This window comes from Sebastes umbrosus, chromosome 20 (genome assembly GCF_015220745.1).
Source record: "Sebastes umbrosus isolate fSebUmb1 chromosome 20, fSebUmb1.pri, whole genome shotgun sequence".
Classification (NCBI taxonomy): Eukaryota; Metazoa; Chordata; class Actinopteri; order Perciformes; family Sebastidae; genus Sebastes; species Sebastes umbrosus.
The window spans coordinates 6278619-6296382 of record NC_051288.1 but is presented as its reverse complement, the minus strand read 5'-3'; the positions used below and the strand labels follow the sequence as shown (position 1 = coordinate 6296382).

At 41.1% G+C, this 17764-nt stretch overlaps 1 protein-coding gene across 2 annotated transcripts; it reads right to left on the bottom strand.

Moving 5' to 3' along the window:
- Nucleotides 1–558: 558 nt before the first annotated feature.
- Nucleotides 559–16321, bottom strand: tmem184ba (transmembrane protein 184ba). Of its 2 annotated transcripts, XM_037755790.1 has the most exons (10): nucleotides 15919–16321; nucleotides 15782–15827; nucleotides 12689–12922; nucleotides 10256–10421; nucleotides 5152–5242; nucleotides 4800–4967; nucleotides 3554–3723; nucleotides 3261–3455; nucleotides 2926–2952; nucleotides 559–1326 (listed from the first exon to the last, which is right to left on the bottom strand). In XM_037755790.1, exons 3-10 carry the CDS (start codon nucleotides 12920–12922, stop codon nucleotides 1094–1096), a joined length of 1284 nt encoding a protein of 427 aa, XP_037611718.1. In that variant the 5' UTR covers nucleotides 15782–15827; nucleotides 15919–16321; the 3' UTR covers nucleotides 559–1093. The 2 variants fall into 2 exon arrangements, with proteins under 2 accessions (XP_037611718.1, XP_037611720.1); XM_037755792.1 differs by lacking the exon at nucleotides 2926–2952 and having other exon boundaries at nucleotides 15919–16319.
- Between the last annotated feature and the right edge of the window lie 1443 nt (nucleotides 16322–17764).

The following is a 17764-nucleotide window of genomic DNA, read 5'->3' as shown; positions in this document are numbered from 1 at the left end:
ATAAATCTATAATCTGCTCTCATCTGTTCCACTTATATCAATAACAACATTGATCCATATCAGCTGACATTAACTCATGTTCTTGACTTGGTTTCCCTTTAAATCCATCCCTACACTGCAGTGAAGGATGCCACTGAAAAATCACTTACAAATTCTCTACACATATGTTCTCCTTAAAGGTGTTAAATTAAAAAATAAGAGCATATCTATTGCCTCTGCATGGTTCTCAACATGGCGAAGGCCTGGCTATGTCATCAAAGCATGAAGAAGCTCTGATTACAACACACAAAGAGGGAGAGAGACTTCATTCTCTGCTCAGGTAGACATTACTCCTCTATATCTCTACAATATTAATGCTCTGGATATCAAATAGAGCACCTTTAACTTTATACCACATTTTTATGACTGCATCACAAGATGTCTACGATACTGAAAACAGCTTCTGTTTGAAGCATATGAATGTATTTGCAGACCAACTAATTTGTTAAATTGTTGCAAATTACTATCTATTATACTACTATAATATTGTTCCAACTTTCACAAAATTTAAAAGTTCAAAACTTTTATAAAACTTTAATAATATTTTTCTATTTCCAGTCATGGAAAAAAAAATATAAAAATTCAACTTTTAAAGGATTTTCATGGCTCGATAAACAGCCGATAACTATCTGAAAACAAACCAATACAGGTTCAGAACTAAAAAAAAACATCCTTAAGGACGATGACATGACTGAGCTGAAATGTGAAATTAAGCTTCTATAAAAGCCAGAAAACTTTCATTCCAAAAGTCAAGTATGATTCAGTGTGTAAAGAGTGTGACTCATAAACTTTCCAAACACAACCCTTCTTGTTTTCTGGCCGACGGTTTTAACGCCAAATCTGTTTAAAGTGTTCCCACCAAATAAGACGCACGGGGAGATGTGGGTGCGGAAATGTTTATGCTTGGAAGGTCCTCGAATCCATGACCAGTCTCAAAAAACGGGAAAATCAAACACGCACCTCTCTAATCATTCACACGTTGAAGCTGCACAGGAGGATGAAGTACCATCCGCCGTTAAAACAGTCTGAATCTGATTCAGCTGTAAACGTTGCTCTAGAATTCGTCGTCGGAGCTGAGCAGGAGGGTCTTCTCCGTGTCGCCGCGGCCGCTGATGGTGCTGTGGGTGCGGGAGACAGGCGGCGGCGGCGCCCCCTGCTCCAGCGTGGACTGCTGGGTGTACTGCTGGTAGGCAGGGGAGAAGTTGTGGATGGCGTCCTGGACCATGTCGCCCGGGTTCATGGTCTCCTTCAGGCTGCTGGAGATGCTCTTCATGGGGGCGCAGCGACCTGCGGGAGGCGGACGAGACGAGAGGGTTAGAGGTCAGGAGAAGAGGTGAAAGAGAGTAAATGGGGTTTAAAGGGTTAGTTTGAGTGTTTTGAAGTGGGGTTGTATGAGGTATTTATCCAAAGTCAGTGTATTACCTACAGTAGACGACAGTCAGCACGTTTCCAGTTTGGAGAAACAGACAGGAGTTACCACACGGAAGCAAAGCTATGTACTGCTGTGGACGGGGGCAGCAGCAAAACGTATTTTAGCCACCAAAAAGAAAGGCCCACTTAAAAAAATCCGTTTAAGTGTACACTATATTTAGAATATTTTCACCACTTCAGCCCTTTCTGATGGGGAACTGAAACCGTTGTATCTATCTATGCTCTGACCAAAGCCACCAGACTCGCAGAACACAGGGGGTTGCTGGTCTGCCGCTGCCTCGATCGGTTAGTTTGTTTGTGTTATTGTGTGACTTTGGTGAATCTGAAGTAACCAAAGTCAAACAATAACACAAACAAACGAAATGATTGAGGCAGCGGTAGACCAGCAACCCCCGTGTTCTGCGAGGTGAAATGACTGTTTTTTGGTTACTTTGGCGAGAGCACGGCTTCAGTTACCCGTCAGAAACATAGACTGTATAGCTGCGTCACGGCAAGGTAAACTGGCGAAAATATTCTAAATATAGCATACACTTAACTTTGATTTTTTTTTAGGTGAGCTTCTCTTTTAGGTGGCTAAAATATGTTTTGCTGCCGGCCCCGTCCACAGCAGTACATCGCTTTGCTTCCGTGCAGTAACTCCTGTCTGTTTCTCCAAACTGGGGGCGTGATGACCGTCATCTACTGAAGTTAATACACTGACTATGGATAAGTATCTCATACAACCCTACTTCAAAACACCAGAACTATCCCTTTAAAGGAAGAGGAAAAATGTAGAAAAGGACAGTGGGGAGAGGAAATAAAGGGTGTAGAAAGGCATAAGAGTGATTTAGAGGAGAGAAAAAGTAAGAAGAGGAAGGAAAGGGGGGTGGACATTAAGAGGGGAGAGTGGATTTATGGGGATTTAGGAATAAATGAAATGAAGAGGGGAGGAAAGGAGAAGAAGAAAGAATAGAGTTGGAAAAGGAGTGATTTAGTGGAAGGAGAGAAGGGTGGGAGAGGAAAACAAAGGACCAAAAATAGAGAGAAGAGAAGAACGGGGCATCAGTGATTTACAGGGTGTTAAACAGCGAGACAAAAGGAGGGAATGGGTGAAAAAGGAATTAGGGGAAAAAAGAAGGAATTGTAAAGGGACAGTGGATGTGATTTAGAGAGAGGGAACAGGAAAGAGTTCACTTCACAGGGATGTAGAGAGGGACGCAAGACAGGAAGAAACTGTACAAAAAAGGGGAAAGTAAAAGAAGATGGGAACTATTTAGGAATAAGAGCAAGAAGAAAGAGACCGAAAGAAAAGACAGCAACGGCTAAACAGAACCAAATCACACTCAAAACCTTGGATAAAAAACAAAAAAACAAAACAGAAACTAACTTAATACATCTCAGTAGGACAGGACTAACTAAAAACAGTAGCAGCATGAAAGAGAAAGGGGGAGTAAACATCATCAGTGTTTAACCTACCAAACTCTCCATATGTAGGAACTGGTCCTTTATGGCACAGCAGAGAAGAAGAGAGACAAATAAAGATGGATGCGTAGACACAGACCCAAACACAAACATGAGAACAAATCATGGAAGAGAAAAGAATAAAAGGGTGAAGAAGTAAATGAAGGTGTGGGAGGATTTTGGTTGAACAAAGTGAGATGAAAGAAAAAAATACACATTTAAAACGGATGGGAATGGATGGAAATAAAATGGAGACAAAAGGCTATTTTAGATTCTTCCTTCAGTAAGACATGAAGTAATCTCTGGTGTGGTGTTAGTATAATCACACTGTAAGCATCCTCCTTTCTCACCTTGTGAATCCAGACTCTTGTCCATGTAGCGTGTGTATGTGAAAGCGTGGCGCAGAGCCAGCGATGCGAAGAACATCTCGATGCAAATGATGAAGTTCTGGTAACCGGCGGCGACCGTCCCCTCGCCGACGGACACCTCCACCGAGTTAATCTGGGGTATGGCGCCGCACTTCTCCAGGATGGCGAGCAACATGCCTGACCGCAAAGGATAAGATGGTACATAATGAAGATAAAACTATCTTTAGGTAGGTACATATAGGAATGAAAAGCATGCTGTGTCTTGTGTGCCCTACCCTGCCAGAAGGAGAGGAAGATGACGGACTTGACCATGAGGAACTTGAGCATGGGGCTGTAAGGGCTAAGCAGCTCCTTGGTGGAGAAGTAAAAGAGGAAGAGGGCGTACAGAGACAAGCTGACGGAGATGTTGTAGATGATGGTCACGTACAGGTAACCGCCGGCGACACTGTCGAGAGAGAAGACAGAACGATGTTAGTTGTGTTGGTGTTGATTTATAGGCTAAAAGCCTAAATCTCCTATTAGAGATTATAAACGCCCTAAAACTGAAACGACTAAGGGAGGAGGTGATGATCAGTCTGGGACATTTAATCTACAAATTAAAGGAGTAATCCACAAGTTCCTGTTTTTTTCTAAATTTGGTGGCATCTTTGTTAACAGCTTTTTCTGTACTGCATTCATGTTTTTGCGAAGCTAGGGATGTCACAAGAACCAACACTTCGGTACCAAGTCGATGCCAAAATTCTGAAAACGGGCAGTATTCATTTTTCTACAGTACCACAGGTACCCTCAGGGCTCGAGACGTAAACTCACTATCGCCGCATCCTGCGGACGCATCATAGTTTCCCCTGATAATGCTACATTGTGAACAATAAATCTGTGTTGAAATCAGCAGGACGAGAGCTAGTTAACGTTAGCGGTTAGATCCGTGCAGGACTGTGCTGCTTACCGGCTGCTAACAGCTAACGTTAACTAGCTGTCGTCCTGCCGGTTTCAGCACGGGAGGTGCCATTGATTTACAGTATGTTGCGTTCAGGCTCTAGTCAGTAAAATGAGTATTGTATTGGGCGACGGTAAATTCTAACGTTATCATGATGTGTTCAAATGTAATCCTGTAGAATGTAGTTTTTGGCGAGAAACTTTAATAAATGCAGTTGTTTGAAGGAAATGTTTTCACAGCAATATAAAATAGATAACAGAGAGGGAATTATGAGCTGTTTAACTTCCAGACAAAAACCAGTAGGCAAACGGTAATAAAGGAGTGGATGTTGAAGTACATGGGATTCATTGTTTTACTAATCCTGTTTTTTACCGTGGTATCGAGTTGGTATCAAGAATTTTCACTAGTATTGGTATTGACTACAAGATTTGTGGTATAGTGACATCCCTATGTGAAGCGGCTGTTTAGGTAACTACTGTTCTCATTACCAGCTCCACCAATCAGAAGCAATATATGAACTCAAAAGTCAATCCAGGCTTGGCTGACAGACCTCCTACCTCCCCTCCCTAGTTGGCAGCACTTACTTGAAGTCTCCATCCTTGTATTTGCCGTAGGCCTGCAGGATGACGGTGATGATGGCCATGAGCGGTTTGACCACACAGAACTGCAGAGTGGCCTGCTTACAGAAGCGCAGGAAGCCGATGGAGTAGGCCTTCCCCCGTAGACAGCAGGTGCCGTACATACAGCTGGACCTGACGGGACAAAAACACCCGGTTCACACCTCTGTTTTGGGGAATTAAGTGTTGTAGATACAGCAGGAAAAGGGAGATTATATGCAAAATAATTGCTTTGGACAAAAAAGGATGTCCTCATTTCATGCTGGCTTTTACAATCTTTTAGAATCTAATCCTTCGACTGGGGAAATGTGAGACTCACTCGATGGGTTTCCCTCTGATCTCAGCCATGATGGCGCTCTCTCCTCCCAGGTATTCATAGCACAGACTCAGGAAGTTGTAAATTACGAACGCTGCAGAGAAACAAGGAGAGAAAAGGTTGGTTGTTATTGTCTATATGCAGACATTCATTATTTTAATAATCATGGTAGCCCTTCACAAGCCACCATGATGTATCAGAGGGCACTATCAAAATGTCTTCCACCATGACTAAATAGTTAGGCTGGAGCCTGCTCACTGTATTGCTGCTTTAAGATATCATCTTCAAATTGTCATATGAACTTTTGTTGTGAAAAAAATACATTCTGACTTTATGAAATTTTGACGGTGTGAAAACAGATTTAACAGCATTTGTTACGGATTAATATTCTGCACTTGGAAACTTTGCACAACCGCAACTTCAAAAGGGAAAATGTGTGAAAACTGTTTCAAGTGTAATACCACAAACTGCAAAAGTTCAGCGGAGTGAATCAGTCAGTCACCCACAGACCCCCGAGCAGTCACACAAACACCACACACATCACTTCCTGTCCCACTTGTTTTGAGACCTGCAAGCTAACATGCTGCAGAATCATGTGTTAGTTATAACACTGTGCTGATTGGAGCTGATAACACTTGATACAGACGTAAAATGTTAGATTTATAATATTTCAGTCGGACAGTAAGGGTTCTACGCTCAGGAGACGAGATACGTCCGGCTCAAGTGTTGACGTTGAGCAGCTGATGGAGATGAACAGTGGACACCAGAGAGACCAGCATCTATTAGTAGATCTGGTCAAGATGCTGCAGCTGGATACCGACCAGCAGCATCAAACCCCTGGAGGTTCTGCAGCATCCGTTCTTTACTCGCAACCTCCCTCGGGGCTCCCAACCTGACACCTGCATAGTGATAAAGAACACTGAGGAGGCTGGACCAAACAGTCCAGTTGAAACCTCTCTCCTCTCCTTACAGATTACCGTGTTGTGGTTTTTGTTGTTTTATCTTTTCTTTTGCAACACGACACCCACCTCTCACTCATCCACTCCTGACACTACTGATATTACAGACTCCACCTACCTATTTGTTTAAATTATTTCCTACTAATATGTTGTAAATAAATAGATTTTTTTGTAAATTAATTTACTTTAGTATTCAATATTTTGAATCAGTTATATGTACAGACATGAGAGTGGACGTATCAAAAGGGAAAGGGGGCCCACTGAGGCTGCATACTGTATGTACAAAGCAGTGGGCAAACTGAAAAATGAAGCCAATGCGGAAGTGCCTTAAACTTGCATTCTTTCTAATAGCCAGCAGGGGGCGACTCCTCTGGTTGCAAAACGAAGACTGATTGTGTAGAAGTTTATGAGAAAATGATCCTACTTCTCACTTGATTTATTACCTCAGTAAACATTGTAAACATGAGTTTACGGTCTCGATCGCTTTCAAGTCTTCTTCAATACAGCATGATGTTCATTTAGTAAATTATGGTCCCATTTAGAGTCAAATAGACCATAAAGCAGGGGATGCTTTAGGGCGGGGCTACCTTGTGATTGACAGGTCGCTACCAAGGTGTTGGGAGTCGTCTGTGTTTTCGTCTTAGGACTTTAACTCTTTCACAGTGTGTTTTCAGTTCATGAAAGGTAATTGTAAAATTTTGGTCGCCTAAAATTGTCTTTTTCAGCATTTCGGTTTTGCTTAGCTCCAACCTCTCGTGTCACTTCTGGTTGCACAAAACCAAGATGGCGACGGACAGAATGTCGAACTCGAGGCTTCAAAACGGCAGTCCGCAAACCAATAGGTGACGTCACGGTGCGGAAGTGGCTACGTCCACTTCTTATATACAGTTCGTGGTACAGAGCCCAGACTTTTGTGTCGCACCACTGGCAAAGAGCAATGCACAAAACATGCACATGGCAATATAGCTAAATTGCACACATAACCTGATAAAACTTGAGTTTTAGTTCTTTGGATATTAACCTTTGAGTTTTAGATCTTAAATATTAATATCTTAAATTTTGTTGGTTAAAATTGTTAGGGGCTAAACCGAAATAAATGTGATAATGGCTTCAGATTCAACAGACTGCTCCTGAATATGTAAAAAACTAAAGAGCACAACGCACAGATGACTAAGTGTTTCATCCTTCTAAGGACTCTTCACTGGCTTACAGAAGCTTAAGCTTACCCATAAGTCCTCCCTCTATAATAAACCCTTAACACTAAATCATAGGTTTTTGACCTCAAGTTGCAGAAACATCTTCACTTCCTGGGCGAGAATGATCTCATGAGGATAGAAGATCAAAACAAACGCACACACCTCTCTCTCCCTGTGTGACTGATGTTCACCTGACTGTCTCTTGTGACCGGTGGATTATGTCTCCTCTGTGCTGCTTCAGTGAGAGGGTGATGACGACCTTAAAAACACAGCAGCAGCCAGGCTAATCCTGTTAACACACGCTCTCTCTCCTCTCATGACTGTGCATGTGAGGGAAGATAAGGCGAGCGTGAGGCGTGTGTGGGTGTGTCAGTTAACTGTGAAGAAAGTGTGAGAGTGTGATATATCTTGGGTGTGTTCCATGTGGGTGTTTGGGAGTTTCAGGAGGATGTTTGTGTGTCACAACACTGATCTCGAAGCAGCTGTACTGCTGGCAGTGATTCTTGTTGCGTCAGTTATCTGGTGCTGAGTTGTTATATTTTCCTTTTTCTCACTTTAGCTCTACTCCACCCTCACACTAAGAGCTTCACTGCCTTCTGTGGTCTGACGTCAGACGCATGTCAGACAATACTTAGGGGATACGATGCCCTAAATGCCAGCTCACTGTCTCACTTAAACACAAAAGCGAGCGCACAGAGCTGAGTGATGAGAACTGGTTGATCTGCGTAGCTCTCTCTCTCTGTGTCTCAGTTGTTTACAATTATGCTCTCTCTCTCTCTCTCCAAGGATCACCGTCAGCCGGGCTGGTTGCCACGGTGATACAGTAGGCCTACATGCAATGAGAACAGGAACTTTGCAAGTTGCAAGGTCGGTTGAGAGAAACTCATTATCTGATGCAGCCATTGAGGTTGATGAGGAAGATTTGCGAGCGCTGGTTGCCATGCAACAGGTCGGCCATCCTTGCTCGGGAAAAAGATCTGGGCAGGGCTCAGCGGCATTGTGGGGAGGGGAAGGCAAACAGGAGGAGACGGAGCGGACAATAATACGAGGAGGAGGAGAAGTTGGTGAAAAAGACTTGGTTGAGACTAAAATAAACAGCGAAGGAGTCAGAGATAACGTCAAGAGAGGAGGAGGAGGAGAGCAACATGACGACCACAATGCTGACGGCGCTTCCTCCCAAAAGCAGAACCTTACATAGAGCGCCTCCACTCAGCATTCGAACGCACATGACATCATCAATTTGCCAACACAGGAAGTGACGACCGTGCTGAGTGTCTCTCACAGAGAGGGGACTATTTCTATTCCTGAACGTCACTCCGGAGAACGAGGAGCGGAGGCAGTCGGCTGCCTTTCTGCCAATTCAGAAATGTGAAGAGTCGTCAGAGATTCAAGGGAATCCAGCTGCGTTTTGTTTGCGTCATCCATCCGCTCAGCAAAGCTGCCAGCTCATCATCAACTTTTCTGACCTAACAAATAAACCATATTCTACAGTGAGCAGGAAGCCATTGATCCATGTTTACAGCACTTCCACTAGAATCCAGTTGAATGAACTCAACTCAAAATATAATCAAAACCAAATTTCTGAGATACATATACATGGAGATGTGCAGATTATAAAAAACGCCTCAGCTGGTATAAACAAAAAAAACAATCAGGGAATGATACATATGGACACTTTAGAATCAGTGTTTGTCTTAAGAAAACTCTGAACAAGCAGGACAAGAATCAGCATGGCTGTGGAGTTCGTTACAGTAAAATGTAAACATCAAGACAAGGAATTACAAAATAGATTGTGGGACCGTCACAACTAAAAATTACGATAAAAAAAAATATATAAGTCCCACCAATCGCTAATCCTTCAAGCTCATTTCAAGCCTCTCAGGCCAGGAGGAGAGTACTGCAGTTTCAATGAAAATTACAAGTAATGGGTAATAGATTTCTATTCTTCCATGTGTAGAGCTTGCAATTTACTTTAGTACTGCCAAAAGTATATGTTTAAAAAAGTTACAAGACAATTCAAAATTTAGTATGGGCTGTGTATTGGCAAGAATCTGGTGATATGTATCATGATACAGACGTTACGATTCAATATATTACGATATATTGCGATTTTCTAAATATAATTTTAGGAAAACTGCCAGAGTATAAAAAAAACACCACCAAATGCATAAAAAAACTTTTTTGTGCAATCAAAACAGGGGGATCTGCATTTGCATTTATCCCAGTCCCTGTAACATCCAACATCATTGCACGACTTTGAGAGGCCACATATCTTTGCAAATGAAATGAAGTATTGACTGAGTTGATCTTTGCGTGTAAACTATTAATTAAAAATCGATCCAGTCTTTTTCAGTATGGATACAGTATCACAATACTAATATCGTGCTGCTCAATATTTTCTTACACCCCCTAGTACATACAGGTTCAGTATATGACAGAAAAGGCAGGAATCTAATAAGGGTGAGAGGGCACTTTGCTAAATAAAACATTCACTGTGTGGGTGGAATAATCTGTTTACAGACTGTTCACCTCCTATCTGATTTGATCACAATGTGTTTCAACAACTCAACTGGAAAAGACGCCCACAACGAGGTGGAAAGGGCTTTAATCTGTAACTTCTGTCCATCGCTGGTATCAAAACAAATGCTGTTAAATGTGTATTTATTCAAAACAACTTAGTGTTTAATGTGAGGTTAGAGTTTTAGCCTAAATAGCTACTAAACATAGCAATGTTAATGACATTTTTTAATGTCATATACCTAATGTGCGACTGAGGCAATTTTTGGTGCAACCATAATGACTCCCAAAACAGCATTCCAACCAGCACGCTCCAGGCAAGAGCTGTTCTTGTGCAATGTCAAAACAGTTCATCGATCTTGTGCCCCCACCACCGCTGTCTGCTGATTCGGTGGCATTAACAAAACTGCATCATCACTGCAAGCATGTCCTTACCCTCATAGCAGTCCCTGACGGTGTCGAAGTACACGTAGTACTGGTCGTTGGTGAAGAAGAGGAGGCTGAGCCAAGAGTCGAAGGCGTAGATGGGAACGATGAAGAGGATCCGCACGATGTGGCGCTGCTCCCTCGGCCGGCTGTAGAAACGTAGGTGCATGTAGATCTGGGACAGACAGAAGAGACACTTTAATATTGAAAATGAGACTCCTTTAAGCACTTTTTATACGTACAGTTTAAAAATATAAATTGTGTGAAATGTAAGTTTAAAACATCAGCACTATGTCAGAATGAACGAAGGTAACAAATTCCACAGCTTTGTGGCATAAGGAAGAAAAGCTGCTTTCCTCTTCTTACAATGGCTGCAGACTCATAAGCCTGCTGTATCAAAGGGCTTAAACACTTGTAGATAAGACAGCAAGTCTACAAGTTCGGCTGAAACAGAGCTTTTGTGAGCTTTAAAAAAAGGATTTTGAAACTAAAAGATAAACTTGTCATTATGAGGATATAGATTCTTGATCTTATTCAGAATTTTATACACTGCATCATTAAAGGGTAGCTTTGGTATTTTTCAACCTGGACCCTATTTTCCCATGTTTTTGTGTCTAAGTGACTAATGAGGACAACAATTTTTGAAAGGGGTCAAGTATTCAGGGAGAGCGCTGCAAACAGCAGCCGCTAAACGGGCTGTTATGTAATCTCTCGGGGCAACTCCTCACCGCCAATTTATGTTCACTAAAAGTGCTTGTTTTTGCTACTGACAGGCTCAGATTGTTATTACATGTGTCTGACAACATTACGGAAAGGACCCTACAGAGAAATATAACATTTTTCTTTACCTTTCTCTTAATCTGGTCTGTTTGTTATCGTGTGTTTCGCTCGGAGAAGTCCCGTTTTGAAATCTCGTGTCACATACACATTGTAGACACATATAAGCTAAATATTCAGGCATGACATTGAAAATCTTTTAGATAACACTACTAGGCAACCTGCAGTTCTGAAAAGTGAAGCCAATGGGGAAGTGCCTAATACCTGCATTCTTTCTAGTTTATGGTCTCAATCGCTAGTTTCAAGTCTTCTTCAATACAGCATGATGTTCATTTAGTAAATGATGGTCCCATTTAGAGTCAAATAGACCATAAAGCAGGGGATGTTTTAGGGCGTGGCTACCTTGTGATTGACATGTTGCTACCATGGCGTTGTCCCGTCTGGGTGTTGTCCATGTTTTCGTCTTCGAACTTTGACCCTTTCACAGTGTTTTCTGTTAATTTAAGTTAATATTAATATTTTAGGCGTTTAAAAATGTCTTATTCAGCGTTCGGTTGTACTTAGCTCCACCCGTTCGTATCACGTCTGGTTGCAAAAAAACAAGATGGCAACGGCCAAAACGCCAAACTCAAGGTTTCAAGACGGCATTCCACAAACCAATGGGTGACGTCACGGAGACTACGTCCATTTCTTATATACAGTCTATGGATAACACTAAGCTACGCTTTCTGTAGTCCAACACAACAAACTCTGACAACACCGGCACTAGTCTCTCCAACTCTCACTCATGTTTCCACCGTTGTCTTTCGGCCACAATTCACATGACACAATAACAAACAGAGAGCGAAAAATGTTTTATTTCTCTGTAGGGTCCTCTCCAAAAAGATCTTCAATGACATGCCTGAATATTTAGCTTATTTCTACAATGTGTATGTGACACGAGATTTCAAGACGGGACTCCTCCGAGCGAAACACACACTAACAAACAGACCAGATTAAGAGAAAGGTAAAGACAAATGTTATATTTCTCTATAGGGTCCTTTCCATAATGTTGTCAGACACTTATAATAACAATCTGAGCCTGTCAGTAGCAAAAACAAGCACTTTTACTAGACATATATTGACGGTGAGGAGTTGCCCCGCGAGATTACATTACAGCCTGTTCAGCGGCTGCCGTTTGCAGCGCTCTCCCTCAATACTGGACCCATTTAAAAAATTGTTGTCCCATGGGAAAATAGGGTCCGGGTTGAAAAATACCAAAGTTACACTGACAAGACAAAGAGATATCAAAGGGTATCAATGTCACTGACCTTAACAATCAATGCACTACCTCACCTCACCTACATCATCTCACGGGAATGTGTGAAAGATAAAAGCTCTGACTCTATTCAACTTTTTTGTTTTTTGTTTGGTTTCATAAAGGCTTTTCATCTACCTGGATCAAGTTTCACCTTTGTGTGTGTGTGTGTGTGTGTTTATGTACATTCATGCTCTGTATCAAAAACACCTGCTGAGGGATGTTGCTAAGCAACCCCTGCCCTTCTCTGGGCCTGAGCAGATGTGTGTGTGTGTTTGCAGGATCACATCATTTGTGCATTAAACAACACGCACACAACAGTATCAAGTAGAACTAAAGACCTGATGATTTAGTTTGGAAGCAGTTACCTGGTGACAGGTGAGGATGAGTGCGGTCCAGACGAAGAAGCCAGACACAGCCTGCGCTGCGGGAGTCATGAGGAAGATAGGCTGGTCCAGCGTCAGCAGTGGGGCTTCAGGGAGCCATGAAATGTTGGGGCCCATCGGGGCTGCCGTTGGCGGGAGGCCGGGCGCCGCGGCCAGAGGAGAGTCCTCCCCCAGCCTCTCTGAGAGCGGCACGTCTCGCCTCAACAGCTTCAGCATCTGGAGGTGACACAGAACACAGATAAGGTGTCTGTCTGTGTGTGTACATACGGAAATTACTTTTCAAACAGTGACTACGCTGTGACACAATTCATTCAGTATGAACATCCATTTCCACTAGTAATCATCAACCTGGAATATAGATCACACACTCTATGTTATCAATGTAATGTGTAATCTGAGATAGGAAAACAGATAGAGGATAAACACAGACAGGTCAACAGGTCACCATGAGTCAAGGGTGTGTATGTGTCATTTGTACAAAAGGTATCTGTGTTGGACTTTATGGAAAGAAAATATATAGTTTTGTTAATTCCTACTAGGGATGTGGGACGATATATGAATTTCCATCATGTGGATAATCGTGAATATCGACACGAGTGACTTGAAGAAGCTGTCAAGCTCACTATCATGGTAGAGAGGTGAAAATGGGAGCCTGTTTTTTTTTTAATACAGGAATTATCATGTAAAAAAGAACAGACGTGCAAAATGTTGCTGTTTATTTATTTATCCTTTATCTATGCAGGAGGACCGTATGATTTATGTTTACCTCATTTAAGATTTTGTTTTTCACAAAAATGGATGTTCACTAAAAAAAGATGTGTCCCATCTGTGATGCAATAAAACAAAATGTAAGGTAAAGTGATTCCAGTATGTATTAAGCGTATTTTGATGATTATCGGGATAATATTGTGAATCGCAATTATTTTGGCCAGGATAATCCAGACATGAATTATTCATATCGTCCCATACCTATTTCCTACATCTCCCAGAATGCTAATTGAGCGCTGCCAGATAACATGCCCAAACATCTACTAGACAGTTGTTGTTTGAGGTGGAGTTTGTGAACTTGATATCACAAGGTGTTTTTCCAAGTTAAAAGAAAGCAACATGTCATTTAGTTGCAACAAGGCCTTCTGGTATTTTGAGGCTTCATTAAATCCTTCCTGTATTGGGGCAAAATAGTGAGATCTATAAGAAAATGCTCTTTGATTTGCATGATTGACAACAAAACCCAGCTTTTAAAACTAATGTTTTCAATCACTGAAATGTTTCTGCAATCAAACTCCATTTCATATGTGCTCTAAAGACCTGAATGTGGCCATTTATCCTTGAAAATAAGAAAAAAAAACTCTGATATTCACACATCTTTCCATATCTGAGTAGCGAGTCAAACTAGAATGAACAGCCTACAGCCTGACCAAATTTAGGCAGACATGGACAAAAGACGTCATATATGCTGCCGCATCCATTTCCAGCTCCTGAAGATGACTGGACTTGAAGCGACCAGAAGACACGTTACACAAGCAGCAGCTTGTCACCGTCTCCAAGGTGACACATCTAGTCGTATTCTCAGGGAATGTTTGTTCTTGTAAACTGACAGACAGCCGTCATATAGTACTGAGCTTGGGGGAGACGGAGACCTTGGAGGTGGAGTGGGGGCTGACGCAAATACACCCACACAAAATACACAAAGAGGAAAACAAATAATAAAAAAAGTGGGAATAAGTGCTGGCCACTGAATGAGGAAGAGAGACAGTGAGAGGGTATCCTTCATTCTGACCTATCACGTCTCGTCTGCCGGAGTACCACGTCAACCATAAGTCACACAGCACACTAAACAAACAGGCTGACATAATGCTATTTTTCTTTACAACACTAATCATATTAAAAACCAAGTGATTTAATTTGGTTGTTCGACAAAATGAATTAGGGCTGCTTTCACGCTTTTATATGTGACACTGAGAGGAGTTATGGTTTCGCTGTTTGTCTGTGTGTCTGTGAGACAGCAGCAGGTCATTTGTATTGATTTGCCAGGGATCAGCAGATATACATGTCAACAAGGAGAAGTGAAGGCATCAGCAGACACACACACACACACACACAATGCCCATGACAGTGAAATGATGCTGTGGTGTGAAGCAAAGGGACATCTGTGTGTTTCATTTGAAAGGCAAAAAAGGTCAGAGTGTGGGGTCTTTCTCTGTCTCTCTCACACACACACACACACACACACACAGAGAGAGAGAGAGAGAGAGAGAGAGAGAGAGAGGAATATATCAGAGAGGCAGGGGGTCAGGAATAAAGCAAAGCAACAGATGGAAAGGGGTCATGGAGGGGGGGTTTAGACTGGCTGTGTATATAATTCATAATAAGTAATGATATGGGTGACAGCCAGACTGGATTATCATACTGAATGAAGCAGCAACAACAACAACAACAGCAGGCTAACACTGAGGATTTATAAAGCAGAAAGCCTCCTAAACATTTCCCTACTTCTTGTCTTTGCTTTAACATTACTTCCATAACAGTATGGAATAATATGGAACACCAAAATACATGTTATCAAGAGCTCGTTATCCTTAGAACATTTTAAAAGGAAATTATCATCACATTTAATTCATGATGTCTAATTATCTTTTGATATGTTTAGATACATTTTTCTGTACTGTTTCTTTTGTATGCATTTCATTGTTTTTATTGGATTGTTTTCCACTGTTTGGTTAGGGCTTTTCTGCACATTTTGTGTACTTCTTGTTGTTGTTTAACTTTTGTTGTATTTTTAAAATGATGTTAGTTTAGATCTTTCTTTCTTTTTTGTTATAGTTATTTTCTCCTGGGGTTGGTTGGAGGTCCTTTGTATAAATAAGCCTGTAAGGCTTCTTGACCTCTCCTGACACATTTCTTGTTTGTTTCTTTCATTGACTGGATTTTGTGCAGTTTTATATATGTGCAAATAAATAAATAAATAAATAACAGTGACTTTATTGTACTGCTGTGATTTAATGCTGCAAGTTTGAATAATATGGAAAGATGAAATTCAAACAAATGAACCAGATAAAGCTTGAAGAGACTTACTTTAGCTAGCTGTAGCCTCAACAGTTCACACACTTGACTTTTAAACCTGGAAGTAGAGAAAGAGACACTTTGATTAGTCGGGTTAAAAGGCTGTTGTGTAAAGGCAAAGTGTTTCTAACCTGTTTTTAAAGGCTCACCTGGTAGATAGGCTGCTGCTGCTGCTTTACAATCCTCCCTGAGCCTCGTCAGCTTGATTCACGGCCAGAAATAAACCCAGAAAACGGCCTTAATTCCTCCTCAGAGCCGCTCCGCTGCTCTCCGGACGGACATCCATGTTGAGCCCCGTCAACAACCTCTGCGTCTCCCCACGAAAACTCACCTCTAAAGTTACTTTCTCATGTTAAACAACTTCTATTTTATCCTTTTAGTGCGTCCGTGTGTGCACTAGCATCGTGTAAAGTCCGTGTTTCTGTAGTTAAAGCGGTGAAACTCCGTCATTCCTCTCTTTCTCCTCTTTCTCTCCGCTCCGCTGACTTCAAACCTTCAAACACAATCCTGCTGGATTAACGGCAAGTCACTGGAGCTCCGCCCACAACCGCTACGACGACACCGCTCAGCCAATCACAAGCAGGCTGGCGTTAATAACCCGGAAGAGGGCGGGGTTTGCTCGTTGAACTCTGCGCATGCGCGGGTCTATTCTCGGTCCACGGTTTATGTGTTTCTGGTGAATAACATCCTCATTTCTTGGAAAATTGTATCTGCACAAATCCAAGTATATGAAAGTGAAACCTAGGTTTAATGTGTTTCATTGAGTTTTTTTCTTACATAAAAGCCCTTAAAGTCATGAAAAACAAAAATGCATTGAAACTTCTTAGCATAACAGAAGAATATGAATTACAGGTACAGCCCTAGCCATTAATTTAATTTATTATTATTTACATGTATAATTTTACATATTTTATTTGTTCTTGTTCTGTATGCACTTTGTCCTTTTACTTGAATGTAATGATCTACGAGCCATGTTGTTTGTAAATTTGAATTTGTTTAATAAAATGTATTAAAAAAAAAAACAATTAACAAAAAAAAGGCAGCTTTATTAGTATAGCACATTTCAGCAATAGGGCAATTCAAAGTGCTTTACATAAACATTCAAGAACATTGCGAGAAAGTGCAAAAGAACATTAAGACATAATTAAAACAGTTATAAAAACATTAAATATTAGAAAATAAAAACAAGCTAAAAATAAAAGCTTATTTATAGTGGAGATGTGGGTGATGTACAAAAGCAGGTTAACACAAAGCTCCCACACACTCAGTGATGAATTATTTGTTTATGACTTCCTGTCCTAACTGTGTTTAGTCACAGTGTGTGGGCAACAAATACTCACCATAATAATAATAATTGGTACATTTGTTAAGAGATAAGATAAGATAAGATATTCCTTTATTAGTCCCGCAGTGGGGACATTTGCAGTGTACAGCAGCAAAGGGGATAGTGCAAAAAAACAAGATGCATCAGCTAACACAGTAAAAAAGAGCTAAACAAAGTGAAACAAAATATGAACCATTTAAATAGAAGTATAAAAATAGGAGCAGTATATACAGTACTGACAATAAACAGACTATTAACAAAATTGCACAAGTGGAAAATGATATTGCACAGTGAGAATGAATGAATGAATGAATGAAATTCCACCTGAAAATATCAGGTTATTGTTAGTTTTGTGGTGTGTAAGTGGTCTACTTCTGTACTATATTCACTTTTTTAATAGTCCTGTATCACAGCTGTTACCCTGCACTATATTCAGTTTTAACAGTTTTCTTCATCTCCTTGTTTTTTTATATCTGGTATATTTTTTGTACTTTGCACTACTAACTTTTTTACTGCCTTTTTACTAACATGTTTTGCACTATGGAACTGTGATACCTGAAACTTGAATTTCCCTCGGGATCAATAAAGTTACTATCTATCTATCTATCTATCTATCTATCTATCTATCTACTGGGAGCAGTGCTGGTTGTGGAGTCTGACAGCTGCAGGAA

Bases quoted from the DNA above. Each gene is read 5' to 3' on its own strand.
- tmem184ba (XM_037755790.1), bottom strand. From the start codon at position 12,922: ATGCTGAAGCTGTTGAGGCGAGACGTGCCGCTCTCAGAGAGGCTGGGG. The intron at 3,724-4,799 runs GTAAGTGCTGCC...CTCTCTCGACAG, and splicing joins TACAAGGATGGAGACTTCAA to TGTCGCCGGCGGTTACCTGT. The intron at 1,327-2,925 runs GTAGGTTAAACA...CGCCTCCCGCAG, and splicing joins TCCTACATATGGAGAGTTTG to GTCGCTGCGCCCCCATGAAG.